We start from the raw sequence: 13,833 nt of genomic DNA on the forward strand, positions 1-13,833 counted from the left end.
TTGTTTAGTAGTGATGTTTTGTGGATAAATGGATAACACAGTCCAATAGTCCAGGAAGCTAATGAGGAGGAGTGCAGCTGCTTCGTAGACAGAGTGGGGAACTGGAGGCTGCTTCACTTAACAGGGAGCTTTGCAGTGCTATCACCTTCTGAGGGTATGTGCAGGTGTATTTATTGACATTTTCCCTGGGAACTGCCTTTACTGTCCTGATTCAGGAATTCCTTTTTCCACATGATACTCTGGTGTCACTCTCACAATGTTGTTCATCATCTAACTATCTTTTGCTCCCTCCAACTCTAGCTCACTCCCCAGAATTGCCTTGTCAGTCACTGCTTTCTTCATCAGCTGTAGTTTTTGATTGCTTATTGCTATCTATAGCTCTATCAACCCTTTCCTTCCTAAGGGACAGAAAAGACTGCGTGCACTGAATGTTGTATCATGTTGTTGACGTTTGCCATTGCTAAAATAATGCTTGAATATTTTGTAACTGTTTTATTGGGTTTTAGTTATCTGTTTAAGAACTTTACAATTTTTATTACATTTTGAATGGCGTTAGCTTAACAGGGAAAATGAACTCCAGATTCTGGTGCTTTTAGATTATTAAAAGATACAGGAGCCCTTAGTCACAGTTACTATGATCTGAGTCTTTTGACAGTCTCATTTCTTCTATAGTCCTTGCCTTTTTAGTATTTTGTAGTATTTTTTTTCATTTTCCCCTCTCAGATTGAGCTTCTGTATTCCCCATTATATATATATATATATATATCAGTGATTACCTGGGTAGTATAGACAATGTGTATTTAATATCTATTGTGAGGCCCACAAATGCGCTGCAGCTCTCTCAGTAAAGCTCTTTGTCTTCTAACAAGCTTACTGTGTAACATGCACATTTTTGTACTTTACTGAGCTAAATTCAAAATATCCAAGTGTTTGAGACAGTTGAGCCCACTGAACCCATGGTGACCATTATGGCAGTCAAGGTCATTTGACCTTGTTGCATCTTAAGACCGCAACATGCAGCATCTGTAAGGGCACCTCCAGAGCAACACAGTGATTTCTGTCTGACCTAGAAGCACAGCAATTTCCTTTTAAATATTAATTTAATAATCTGATTAAGCAGCAACATTTCCAATACATGGGAGGGCTGTTTGCAGGAAGAAGACAGGCCTGGTGGTAGGAAGGAACTTGGTTGAACAGGTCCATTTCTTTTGCATTGAGCTAAGGCGTGTGTCACAGATGAGCAGCTCCTCTGACGTGTGAGAACAGTAAGGTTGCTTAAAAGAGTAGCATTTTGATGCACAATGGTAGTAGCTACCAGATTTTTACAGTACCATATGCTGTTATTAACAAGCAAATCATATGTTAACTTGTCAGCTCTACCTTCAAGCTGACTTAGCCTGCAACAAACATAAATTCCTCTGAGAAGAAAGCTGGAGACAATAGTTAAGCTGTGGGATTGTATCCAGGGCAGTAACAGTAGCACAGCAGCAATGAATTTCAGGCTTTCTGACCATGAATGCAACGTGTTCCCAAAATTTACTGGTTTCTTTATCAGTTTTGTGAAAGCACAGCAAATCAAAACCTGATCTGAGCAGGTGGAACAGTGGGGCAGTCATGTGTGTGCCTAACGGGACTGCAGGGAGAGGAGCTGCAGTTGGAAATACATTTTTCCTGATACAGAGAGCTGTGATAGACTGATGGATATTTCATCTGGTGCACTCTGCTGCTGAAACCTGAACTGTGGCTTCACTCAGCTGCAGTCCTGGAGCATGAGCTAATTCCACCGTGTCTCCGGGCTGGGGGACCTGAGGCAGTGAAGGGCAGAAGCGAAGAAGGGAACGTGTGATGTGGAGGAGGGAGGAGGGCAAACGGGTATATTACTTTTAACTGCCTTCTTGTTTAACCCCCTAGCTGTTTTCAAATTTTCTAACTGAAATCTCATCTTGGTACAGTGTATAAGTCCCCTGAATACGAATCTCTTGGATTTGACCTGACCGTAGAAAGATTAGTTTCCATTGGATACCCTCATGAGCTGCTCAATTTTGTGTATGATCCTGCATTCCCTACCAGGTAAATGACTAACAGACACCAACCTAGCCTGCTTGAACCCTTGAATATTTGTTCTGTAAAGTTCATAGGCAACACACGAGACCAGGTTTTCAGAGTTGTGCCTCTGAAGCTTGTGGTTGACAGCAGATAATGGGGAAGGGAGCAGACTGCCCCAGTATTTGAGGGCCTTTGCACACATGAATCCATGCTAGCAAAGAGGGAGTGTGCAAGAAAAGAGGCCTGCTGAAAACATGTCCAAAATAACCTTTCAAAGCAAAGACAGCAATCACAATTGGATTGGGAGTTAAGTCAAGAGGAGGAGGAGCCTTTACTGTCCATCAGACCACTGGAATGTCTCAGAGAATTTTTCTTTATTTTAATAGTGTCCTGGTGCATAGGACACCCTTAAAATTAAGATGACACTAAACAACAGTAAAAGTGGGGCCTAAACAGTTGACTTGTCTAGATGAAACAACTGCTGAAAGCAAAAGTTAATGGTGCAAAGTTACTAAAGATGCTTTGGGTTTTGGTAGCAGAGGTAAAAAAGGGTATTGCTTTTGATCTAGCTTTAAGTTGTTTCCACTTGTGCCTTTGCTGGATTTTGCTTTTTTGACTCCTTGGAACTTCTTTACAAAAGACCACACCACAGGATCATTGGGTTCTTTGTTTCACTTTTCAGTCTGGAAGCCTCCTTCCTTCCCTCCTCTGAGCAAGTTTTACACTGAGATGGATGCTGTGTATGCCATGCCCCTAACAAGACAGCAGCCCTTCACAAACCTGCCTTCATCCCAGGGAGGGGACAGAAGGGATGTTTCTGTGGGAAGGTTATGTTCTCTAGATGCAAGCTATTAGATAAGTCAGGCAGAGATTGCTGGAGTTGGAACCGGCAGTGTCCAAAGCATTTTGTGCAACAGTTACATCCCCCATTTGGCTCTGTGACAGAGCAAAGAAAGAGGGGAGAAATTCTTTTATCACAGTTCACTCTTCCTTGCAGCCAAGCAGGGCTGTCAGGGAACCACAAACACAAGTGTCACATTCATGACTCTGTGGAATAGGCCCCCATCTTCCCTGGTACGTGCATAGCTAAGCCTCTACCAGATTAGGTGGTTCCATTTTCAAGTCCATGGAGAGCAGATCAGCTGTATCTTTCACCTGGCAGTGCAGGGTCTTGTTGCTCACCTGCAGCCAGTTGAAAGAGACAGAAGAGACCCCATCTGCATAACAGCAACTCTGTTTTGATGCCCCATGCCAAGTGAGACAACTGTTCTAGAGCTGACTTAGAACTGCTGTTAAAATGGTCAGTGCTTAGTATGTTCACTTCTTCATGTCTTAAATCCCTTTCTTAACAGAGGCCTGGTGTTTGATACCCACTATGGAAACCTATTGAAAGTCGATGCCTATGGGAACCTCCTAGTGTGTGCACATGGCTTTAATTTCCTCAGAGGGTGAGTGCTGACTCTTGGCTCTTTCGTGTCACTGATCCTCCTCCTTTTATGAGGAGTTGTGGGGACTCCACTAACAGCAGGTGCTGCATCGGTGTTCTTGCAGCTCCAGGATGGACCAGGGATGCACTGAGTGTCCAGATACAGCAACAGCACTGTGTGTTTATAGCAGTGTGCTGGAAACAGGAGAAAGTATGCTGTGGGGAGGGGTTGATGGGATAATCCATGGGCTGTACAGTTTAGCATCAGCAGCATGTCAGTTAAGACAAAGCTATAGTGTGAGGGCTGCTGGGAGTAGAGAGGATCTGTGGCCTATGACACTGTTAACCCCACAGCTGTTGCTAAGAAAGTTCAAGCCTGAGCTGGCTTGGGGAATAGCAAGCTTCACAGAATCACAGAATGTTAGAGGCTGGAAGGGACCTTGAAAGATCATCCAGCCCCTCTGCCAGAGCAGGATCACCTATACCAGACCACAGAGGAATGCATCCAGGGGGGTCTTGAACATCTCCAGAGAGGGAAACTCCACACTACCCCTGGGCAGCCTGTTCCAGTGTTCCATCACCCTCACAGTGAAAAAAATTTTCCTCCTGTTTCCATGGAACTTCCTATGCCTCAACTTCCACCCATTGCCCCTTGCCCTGTCATTGGGCATCACTGAGCAGAGCCTGGCTCCATCCTCTTGGCACTCACCCTTTACATATTTGTAAACATTCATGAGGTCACCCCTCAGTCTCCTCTTCTCCCAACTAAAGAGACCCAGCTCCCTCAGTCTCTCCTTGTGAGCTTGCTCTGCCCCTTGCTGTTTCTGATGTTTGAGGGTGTCAGAAGCGAGGCATTGCAGGCTGTTTCCTACAGCCTTCCCTGGCTGCTTGCATTTCTCTTGCTCCAGAGAAGTTGCTGTAGAAAGAGGACCGCAGTGCTACATGCCTGATTTGTCCTAGCAAATCCGCTCATATCCCTGCTCCAAGGGTGGATGGATGGAAGGCCACCTCAGGGCCCCCAAGGTGACAAGTCTTGTCGTTGCAGGCCTCTTAAGTCCTTGCGTCAGGAAGCAAAAATTCAGAAAAAGCCCTTATATATGCACTCAAGTTCCTCTCTGAGTCAGAGGTGATCTTCAAAAGCTCCAGAAATGAAGAAAACCAAAATAATTAAATGACTTCAATCATTGCCACCCTGCTGATTAATTGCAGAGGGCCCCAGGCAAGCCTCCCGCAGCACAGCCTTGCACTGCCCTGCTGAAAGCTGCTTGGGGGGAGTGTAAAGCAATACATGGAAAGTGGGGGAAAGTTTAAGATAAGCAAACAATGAAAGCAGAGATGGTTTAAGGCATCCTCATAACCAGCAGCATGGGGCTTAAGGTCGAGTTGTGGACTCCCAATTACTGTTTCCCTAATGGTCCCTGCTCAGTTTGCTGATTCAGCAACGAGGGCTTTGTGTTCAGCTCTATAGAGCTGGTGCAGTGAAGGGAATGCCAGAGGATGCAGTTTTGCTTTTGCCCCTCTAGTGCATGGGAGAATGCTGGGTGTTGGTTAAAGCACAGCAGGCTCTGGTTAATGAACCCCACTGCAACTGCGTTCTGCAGGGCAGCCTGTTTCATCCTCAGTATTGTTGTGGTATCATTCTTTTCCACCTTCTCTGTTCTCAGGCCTGAAACACGGGATCAATATCCGAATAAATTTATCCAGAGGGATGACACAGACAGGTTTTACATCCTGAACACGTTGTTCAATCTGCCAGGTGAGTCTAATAGGAACCCACATAGGCCCACAGCCAGTAAAGCTTTGCTGCTTAACCTGTTTATTGGGGGGGATTTTTTGCATCAATTTTCTTCTTGTGGGCACAAGGCCTAAAGTTAGCTGGCTGTATTACACTACCCCTGTTTTGAAATCTTGCTTTGTTTCTTTGCAGAGACCTACCTGTTGGCTTGCCTAGTGGATTTCTTTACTAACTGTGACCGGTACACTAGGTGCGTATTCCCTCTGGTTCAAGGTGCTGATGCTACAACAGGATTGTTATTATATAGAGCAATACAGCACAGATGGAGCTGTGCTTTTTATCAGTGAAGGTCCTACAAGTGGTTTTGTTGAAAGAAAGTTCAGGTCTCTTAATGTTAAGAAATGTGGTGGTGACAAGATGATCTGTGTGTACAGCAGAGACTAGTTACGAGGGTTTCCTTCAGAGAGAAGTGTCACCATGCTGACTGGCACTGGTATTGGGGCCAGCTTCTAAGACCGCACACTTATTAGAGGGTTATTAGAGGCACCAGACAGCTCTTTTTGAACACATGTGCCTTACAGCCGTGTCTGAACTGGTAACTGGAAAAGGCTGAATTTCCTCAGCCAGTTACCACAAGTCCCTTGTGTCATAATTGAGGATCTTGTTCATTTAAAGGCGAAATGCTCAGGCACGGTGCAGTTTAAAAGGCTGTTTGTGCAGCATGAGTATTTACTTAGCTTTCAAATAGGTATAAGCATAAAACCAAGCTGTGGTTTAAATTGGCAAATGTGATTGCTGCTGTGCTGCTGACTCATGTGATAGGTCATCTTTGCATATTGTATGAACGGCAGGCAAAGGTTTAAATGGGGTTCTACTTGGGAGCAGAGGAACTGTGTATGCTGACAATCCATCAGGTGAGGTATCCTTTCCCAGGACAGGTGTGATGATTGCTGTTGTAATAAATAGAGCTCTGTTTAATTCTCCCTGATTTCTTCTGAGGTAAACTCTCACAGGTGTCTCAAAGATACCTCCCCAGTAGCTTGTATAGGAAGTTTCTCATGTTAAGTCTAATAGTTCAACACAGAAGTAGTTCCTCCTCTCAGCAGTACTACATGTAGTTGATTTCCATGGCACCCCCTTCTTTCAAAGAGCAATATTCCGCTTGCTTTCTCAGTACCATTCATCTTCTGTAAAATGCTGCCAGCTGCAGAGTCCCAGGATTTTTTTTTCCTTCTTGTAATACTGTGGGGGAGAAATAAGAGTTACAGTCATGGAAAGCTGTAGTGCTGCTATGCAGGTACAGGCCTGCTGCTAGGAAATCACATCCTGCAATTTTAAACAAACATCCTTGGGTAACACACAGAGCCTGTTAAAGTCTGATTGTAGCCTTCTTTGAAGTCTGAGCTGCAGGAAAGTACTATATAAGGAACCATTATGGTAAGATAAAACACAAGCTACAAACAACGTTTGGAACTGTCTCTGTCCTTGGCATGTTTCTTACCTGCTGCAATTGGCTGCTGCAATCTCTTCTTTTACTTCACAGCTGTGAAACAGGGTTTAAAGATGGAGACCTCTTCATGTCCTTCAGGAGCATGTTCCAGGATGTCAGAGATGCTGTTGATTGGGTTCATTATAAGGTGATTGCAAGAACTCCTTGGGGTGCCTGTATTTGTAGCTGAGCTGGAGGGACTAGTTTGCAACTCTTAAGAGGTGTATTCCACTTGGGCAAGAGCCCTTCTTTGCCTCCTAGTGAGCAAATAATAAATTGCAGTTGTATGTCAGTCAAGATCTTGACTGCCCTCCTAGTATCTATTTTGTTCCTTTCTATTGTGGCTAGATTCCAATTCAGAGGGTTTAGAGCATGATGCCATGAGAATATTTGCACTTACAGACTATAATTTATAAGTTGTCCTAACTATTAAACCAGCATTTTACTGTAAATGTTTTGCATTGGTACTATGTTATGTTGTCTGAAAAGTACCTGAATTTAGCAGAGAAATACATCAACTCTTCTCTATTTAGAGAGGAGAGGCAGTTCATCTTTTTCACACACTTGTGTGCAAATTGAGAATATAATTTTGTGAGCATTAACATCTAGTTAAACACCTGATTTTCTTGGTTTTCCTCGTTCAAGAGGTCTGTTGGGGTGGGATGGAGAGCCCTAATGAGAAATCTGCTCATGGTTGTATTTGTTGGTGGTCCTTTTAGCCATGCAGTAGCCAGGAATCTATTTTCTTTCCTTATGCAGTGTTGTGTGATACATGTTGGAGTTGGCCTTTGAGTAAAGCATTATGGTCAGTGTTGGAGACAGGTCATTGACTGTCTTGTTTGGTATGGCAAATCTATTTTTTTGTTTGTTTCTATTGTATTCCCTTCTGAAAGGGTTAAAATGCTGTTGAAGTGGATTATTTACCATGGTGAGGGAATCGATGGATCACAGAGTTTGTGATGGTCCCTGCTACTCAAAGCCTCTCATCTCTAGAGTCACTGGTTCAGATTCGCCCTGGTTTGTACTTTCACAGCATTTTAAAGTGTGAAAGTTGGCATTACTTTGATGTCTCTTACATCATAAGTTTCCATTACCTCACTGGGTTCTGTTGTTTCTATTTCAGGGATCGCTCAAGGAAAAGACCCTTGAGAACCTGGAAAAATACGTGGTGAAAGATGTAAGTGTGAGGTTACGTCACTTGTGCTACGTGACAGTGTACTGAGCAAGCAGGCAAGAAATAGATGTGCTGGTTTGTTCTACTAAGGCACAGAACAGATAGCACTGTGATTTCCATTGTAATAACCAAAGACAAAGTAGAAAGTTCAGAGAGGCAGCCTTTATTCTGAGCCAGTGATATAGGAGGTGGAGGAAACATTATCATGGGACACAGGTGAATACACTGGCAAGACTTGTGGTCTTTCTCTTGGTGGTGAAAGCAGCTATGTTGCCTGGCCACTTTTTCTCTGTCCAAGCAGACTTCTTTTTAAAGAGCATGTTTTTAGACAGAACTGTTCCTTAGCCATCCAACAAAAATGCCACATGCACAAAATGATTGAGGGAGTGGAACATCTTCCTTACGAGGAGAGACTGAGGGAGCTAGAGCTCTTTAGCCTGGAGGAGATTGAGGGGTGATCTCATGAATGTTTATGAGTGCCAAGAGGATGGAGCCAGGCTCTGCTCAGTGATGCCCAATGACAGGACAAGAGGCAGTGGGTGGAAGTTGAGGCATAGGAAGTTCCATGAAAACAGGAGGAAATTTTTTTTCACTGTGAGGGTGATGGAACACTGGAACAGGCTGCCAAGGGGGTCCTGGAGTCTCCCTCTCTGCAGATATTCAAAACTTGCCTGGATGCATTCCTCTGTGATCTGGTATAGGTGATGCTGCTCTGGCAGGGGGGTTGTAGTGGATGATCTTTCAAGGTCCCTTCCAGCTCCTAACATTAATTTAACCAGGAGCGACTGAGGGAAAGATCCTGAAAGACTCATCCATATGCAGTCTCTTGATAGCCCCAAAATGTGTGTTCACCACATCTAATTGAGCAAGCTACAGTGACTCCCTTACTTTTGCCCTCCCTGCAATGTGCAAGGTCCCTCTGGACCACTTACAAGATAATTATTCTTTGGTTTAGATGAGCTTTGTGGCAGTTAACCTTGTTTCTAGTTACATGCAAAATACTTAGGCAAACCAATTCTGTGAGGTAATCGTCTACTCTGGCAATGGACTGAGATTTATGATTCAATAAAAATAACCCCAGGAATAAATTCTCCCTAATTTGAGGTTGGAATTGCAATGTGCTCCAACTTGCAGCTCATGTGAGCTCGGATTTCACCTGCCTCTGGGCCTATTTTGGGAGTGGACTTGGAGCTAAAGGAGCTGCTCCAGTGTGCCTGGCACGGTGCAGATCGGTGAGAGTAGCAATGGGTGCCTGGCACCATGGTTGGCAAAGGCACCGCAGTCTTGCTGAGCCCTTCTGCCTTGCCTTCCTTCCCTGGGCTGTGCTCTGGAGGAGTGTTGCATGGAAGGACTGTCAGCATTTCTGGCTCTGACCAGTGCAAAACATGTGAGTTTGTTTGCTTGCTGGTTTGCTTTGCCTTGTTTTGCCTGGTGGGATCACAGTTGAGAGTGTTTCACCGATGATGAACCTCTGTAACTTTTGTGTGTGACTTGTGTGTCCCTTGGCTTTCAGGGGAAGCTGCCACTGCTGCTCAGCCGCATGAATGAAGTTGGGAAGGTGTTTCTCGTCACAAACAGTGACTATAAATACACAGATGTAAGTGCTGCTTGAATTGCTGTGTTGGTAAATAATGGGATAAGCAAAAGCTAGCCATTCATTTGTATGGGTTTTGGTAGGACATCTTCTGGTGGAGAATTGGATGTTTTCTAAGCTAGGTGTAGGATGTTTTAGTAGTGGATTCACATTAGGTCTTGAGCCATCTTTTATAGTCCTGGTTCTGCTACTTGTCTAGCGTGGGCCTGACTTAAATCACTCTGTGCCCCACTCAGCTCTCCAGCAGCTGAAAGGCCAAAAGAGAAAGTTATACTCATTTTATATTTCAGCATCATTTAAAATGCAGAACTTCTTTTTCAAGTGAGGTAAGTCTCAGCACAGATAGGCCACCAAAGCCATGGCTCTGGAGAGGTCTAAGAGCCAGAAAGGGCTATTTGGTGTGCTGTAGGAATGAATGTGGTTGCTTCAAGTCTGGGTAAATGTCAGGATGTTGCAACACTGCTAATCCAGAGATTTATATGCCATTTTAAAGCTTTGCAAGATATACCTGAAGCAGTGTGCAGATTTCTGAGGCAAATGTGTTCTTCAATGACAAAAATTATGGTTTGATTCCTGTCACTTTTTGTCTCCAAACCTTATGCTGACTTCTCTGTAAATACTGAAAACAGAAAAGTATGCTCTTATAAACTAAACAAATGTACACGTGAAGACATGTTTCAATGCTTCCTTTCTGTCTTTCAGAAAATTATGACTTACTTGTTTGACTTTCCACATGGACCAAAGGTATGTGAGCTCTAGTCTGCAGTTCCAATAGCAACTGATGTGTCTAATTATCTGTGTAGCTGGAAAGCATTTTAATCCTGTTTCACTGGCTGCATGGGATTAGTTGCTTTAATCTGGTTAAAATACACTTGCTGTCTTGTGTCCTGTTTGAATGGGATCAAAGCAAATACAACATAACAAAGAGAAAAGAGGCATCATCTGGTCTCAAACAATAATCTGTGCTAATGATAACATTATTTTAGTGATAATACATTTTAACTGTGACATTCTGCAGCCAAGTTTCTTAGCAATCTTGCACAATGTTTTAGGTGCCCTTTAAAAAAGCCTTGATAGAAAGGAAAGATTTGTAAATTTGTAAAATAGCAGAAACGTTTATGGGTGATTTTGCCTTGATGATGGTAACTCCAGAAGTTTTAATCATACTTTTTCCAGTTTTCTGAGGTCAAAAGTCAGTCCTGCAACCTTTGTAAAGAGGCTTGTGAGCTGAATTCGCACTGCTTTCTTGATCTCCCAGTGGGAGTGCTTTAGGAGATGGCACTGGCCACCCATCATCGTACCACAAGAGGCACGAGCTAGGGGACTTTGAGGGATCAGCAGTGTCCCAAGGTTGTGGCTATGGACAGTGATGCTCCAGCTAAACTGCCTCTGGCTGTTCATGTTGTGCCTCATGCTGGAGTTTGCTTTGCCTTTGCAGCCTGGGAGTGCCCATCGGCCATGGCAGTCCTACTTCGACCTGATCCTGGTGGATGCACGAAAACCTCTCTTCTTTGGGGAAGGCACTGTGTTGCGGCAGGTGGACACGGTGAGTGGCACATGGGGGGTACCTCTCTGGCTGGAAGGGCCTGTGCACCTCCTCTGTGGCCTTTCTTAGTGGCAACAGGCAGCACCCCGTTTACACAGGACCTGCCCTAGAGACAATGAGCTTGCTTCTCCTCTTAGTGATTCCTCAGCAACCCCATCATCACCTGGGGCACAGGAGACCTTGAGGCTTTACTGGCTTCCCTGATGTACCACCAGTGGCAACGGGAAAAGAATGTGGAAAGCCACCTCTGGGCTGCCTGGAAGTGAGAGGCAAAGGCTGAAGTATCAGCAGGACAGAAAAGATCCATACCATCAGCTGTTCTGTACTAACAAAATGTCTCCTTCCTCAGGTGACTGGGAAGCTGAAGATTGGTACCTACACTGGCCCACTGCAGCATGGCATCGTGTACTCAGGAGGTGAGGCAGGAACCCTTCTTATGCTATGGAGTGGCTCTGATGTGGCCCCGTGGCGTTAAGCCACTCCCAGCAGTGAGAAGGATTCTTTGCCAGACTCTAGGCAAGGTTGTATTTCCCAAAGCACGTTGTACTGTGCCCTCCACACACTGCACCAGAAGTTCTCCATCATTGTTGATGCCCAAGACAGGGAAGAAACAGACCCTTTCTTCCTCAAATGTCCTTTTCTTCCTTGCCAGGGAGGGTTTGGGAAATGTTAATGAAGGGCTTGTGGTGGAGGGGGAGCTGCAGCAGGCCCTGTGCAGCATTCCCAGCTGTACTCATCGTGCTGCCACCAATGTGACCACCCTTGGAGGGTCTCCTGAGCCAGGAAAGGGCAGCAGCTGGATATACAGGGCAGTTAGTGATACCCAGAGCTCCATTACTCTCACATGGGGTAGGAGGCCCCTTTGTTGCTGCCATTCATGTGGGGGTGTGCTTGAGCAAAGCTGTCCCTGGGTGGACGCTCAAGTGGGTAGGCAGTGCCCCATGCTGTCATGGCCAAGCAAGGGTGCTACATTTAGGAGTGGAGGTTTTCGGGATGTGCATTTTCCCTTACACTATGAAGTCAGCAACATGTTTCCTTTTGGCTCCCTGTTCTGAGGCATACTGTTCTTCTCTCAGGCTCTTCAGACACAGTCTGTGACCTGCTGGGAGCCAAAGGGAAGGATATCTTGTACATTGGAGACCATATCTTTGGAGACATCCTCAAATCCAAGAAGCGCCAGGGCTGGAGGACCTTTCTGGTGATCCCTGAGCTGGCACAGGAGCTGCACGTCTGGACAGACAAAAGCGGTCAGCAGCCAGGCAAACCTCAGGCCAGGCTTGGTTCTTGCTCACCTAGTGCTGCACCTCTGACATCTCCAGGGCACAGGGGTGCAAGGGAAAGATTACCCTGGCTTGCTGCTTCTTCTTTCAGCTCTTTTACCCTGGGTCTGAGTGTTGCTGGCAGGAGTTGGGGCCACTTATGTGTGATCAGCCAAGTGATGATGTATCTGGGCTAGAAGCTCTAGCTGGGTGGGGTTGAGTTGTTCCTCATCCATAACACTGCCCCAAAAACTCCTCTTCCTCTGCCTGCATGGAGCCATGGCTTCTCTGGTTAAAAAGCCTCTGACAAGACACTTGGTTTATTCTCCCTGTAATGCCTGAGCCATGACTGCCTTCCCATCTGCAGGGAGTCCCTGCTCACCAGCTGCTTCATTCTGCTCCTTCCCGCTTCCCCTGCTGCTTTACTGCCAGAGTGCTGCGTGTTTGTGTTTTCCCACCCTTCAGCAGTACTGCTTTTATCCCAGGTTTGCCCTTTGCTGTGTATATAGGTCTGGGGGTTATGCAGGATGTCCTGTAGCTGGTTGGAAGGTTTTGGTGAGACCTGCAAAGGTTCAGCATCAGAAACAAAAGGTGCAACCAGATACCAAGCCCAAAGCTCTGCTAGTGGCACAGAGCATGGCTGAACCTTCTGCCTGCACAGTGGCTGTGACAGCCGTGCTCCTTGATGCTGTGCCCCTCCACTACCATGTAAGGGGAGTGGGCAGGATGCTGGGTTTGCTTTCAGCCTTCTTTTTTTTTCAACAGTTTAAACTTACATTTCCACCCCCCTCCCCCCCTTTCTTTTCTGGATTTTCCAGCCCTTTTTGAAGAGCTGCAGAGTCTGGACATTTTCTTGGCTGAGCTATACAAGTGAGTGTTCAAACAGTGACAACTTTCCTGTTGCCTCTCCCAGCCTAGCGACAGCTAATGAGCAGCTCTGATGAAACGTTGGGGTGGGGTTGGCAGCACTGCTGATAGAGCTTTGACTCAGGCCTGGGCTCCACCTATGAGACCACCCTTCCCCTCCAGACCAGCCTCCCTCCCCTGAGCCCCCATCCCACAGCATCTGATTCTGAAAGGCTTTTCACACGGTGTATTTACCTTCTCGCCTGTAACTAGGCATCTGGACAGTAGCAGCAATGAACGCCCTGACATCAGCTCCATCCAGAGACGCATTAAGGTACCAACCATAAAAATCTCTTTTTGTCCTTTTGGAGCCTAAGAGGGCTTGACAACCCCAGCCCACTGCTCAGCCCTGAAATGCTTTGCACAGGCATGGCAGGCTTGGCAAAGCTGCTTTGTCTTTGCGGATGCAAAGAGAGATGCTTCTCAGCTCAGTGGTGTCACTGGCACTCCTGAAGGGCAGCCTGGTCTGGAACAGGGTCTCCTTCCTCATGCACACAGCAGCGCTGACCGACAGTGCTTGCTGCTGCAGAATGGGACACTGGCACACACAGACTTGGGCTGCTGTTTCTGGTTCAGCCATTCCAGGTGTGCCATCCTGTGGCAGGTGCTGGCCCTGAGTCCCCTGCTGCATTCCCCTGGGTTAGCTGGGACTTGGCTG

General features: G+C 45.9%; 1 protein-coding gene across 1 annotated transcript in view; it reads left to right on the forward strand.

The window, feature by feature from the left end:
* Window positions 1-13,833, forward strand: part of NT5C2 (5'-nucleotidase, cytosolic II) — a 40,377-nt gene that overhangs the window by 25,611 nt on the left and 933 nt on the right. The window contains exons 3-15 of the mRNA XM_054382108.1: window positions 1,953-2,070; window positions 3,399-3,494; window positions 5,137-5,228; window positions 5,400-5,457; window positions 6,751-6,844; window positions 7,820-7,873; window positions 9,384-9,467; window positions 10,167-10,208; window positions 10,903-11,010; window positions 11,360-11,426; window positions 12,087-12,257; window positions 13,088-13,139; window positions 13,389-13,449. Coding sequence (XP_054238083.1) covers window positions 1,953-2,070; window positions 3,399-3,494; window positions 5,137-5,228; window positions 5,400-5,457; window positions 6,751-6,844; window positions 7,820-7,873; window positions 9,384-9,467; window positions 10,167-10,208; window positions 10,903-11,010; window positions 11,360-11,426; window positions 12,087-12,257; window positions 13,088-13,139; window positions 13,389-13,449 — 1,097 coding nt within the window. The remainder of the gene's footprint in view (window positions 1-1,952; window positions 2,071-3,398; window positions 3,495-5,136; window positions 5,229-5,399; window positions 5,458-6,750; window positions 6,845-7,819; window positions 7,874-9,383; window positions 9,468-10,166; window positions 10,209-10,902; window positions 11,011-11,359; window positions 11,427-12,086; window positions 12,258-13,087; window positions 13,140-13,388; window positions 13,450-13,833) is intronic.

This window comes from Indicator indicator, chromosome 7, assembly GCF_027791375.1.
Source record: "Indicator indicator isolate 239-I01 chromosome 7, UM_Iind_1.1, whole genome shotgun sequence".
NCBI classification, from domain to species: domain Eukaryota; kingdom Metazoa; phylum Chordata; class Aves; order Piciformes; family Indicatoridae; genus Indicator; species Indicator indicator.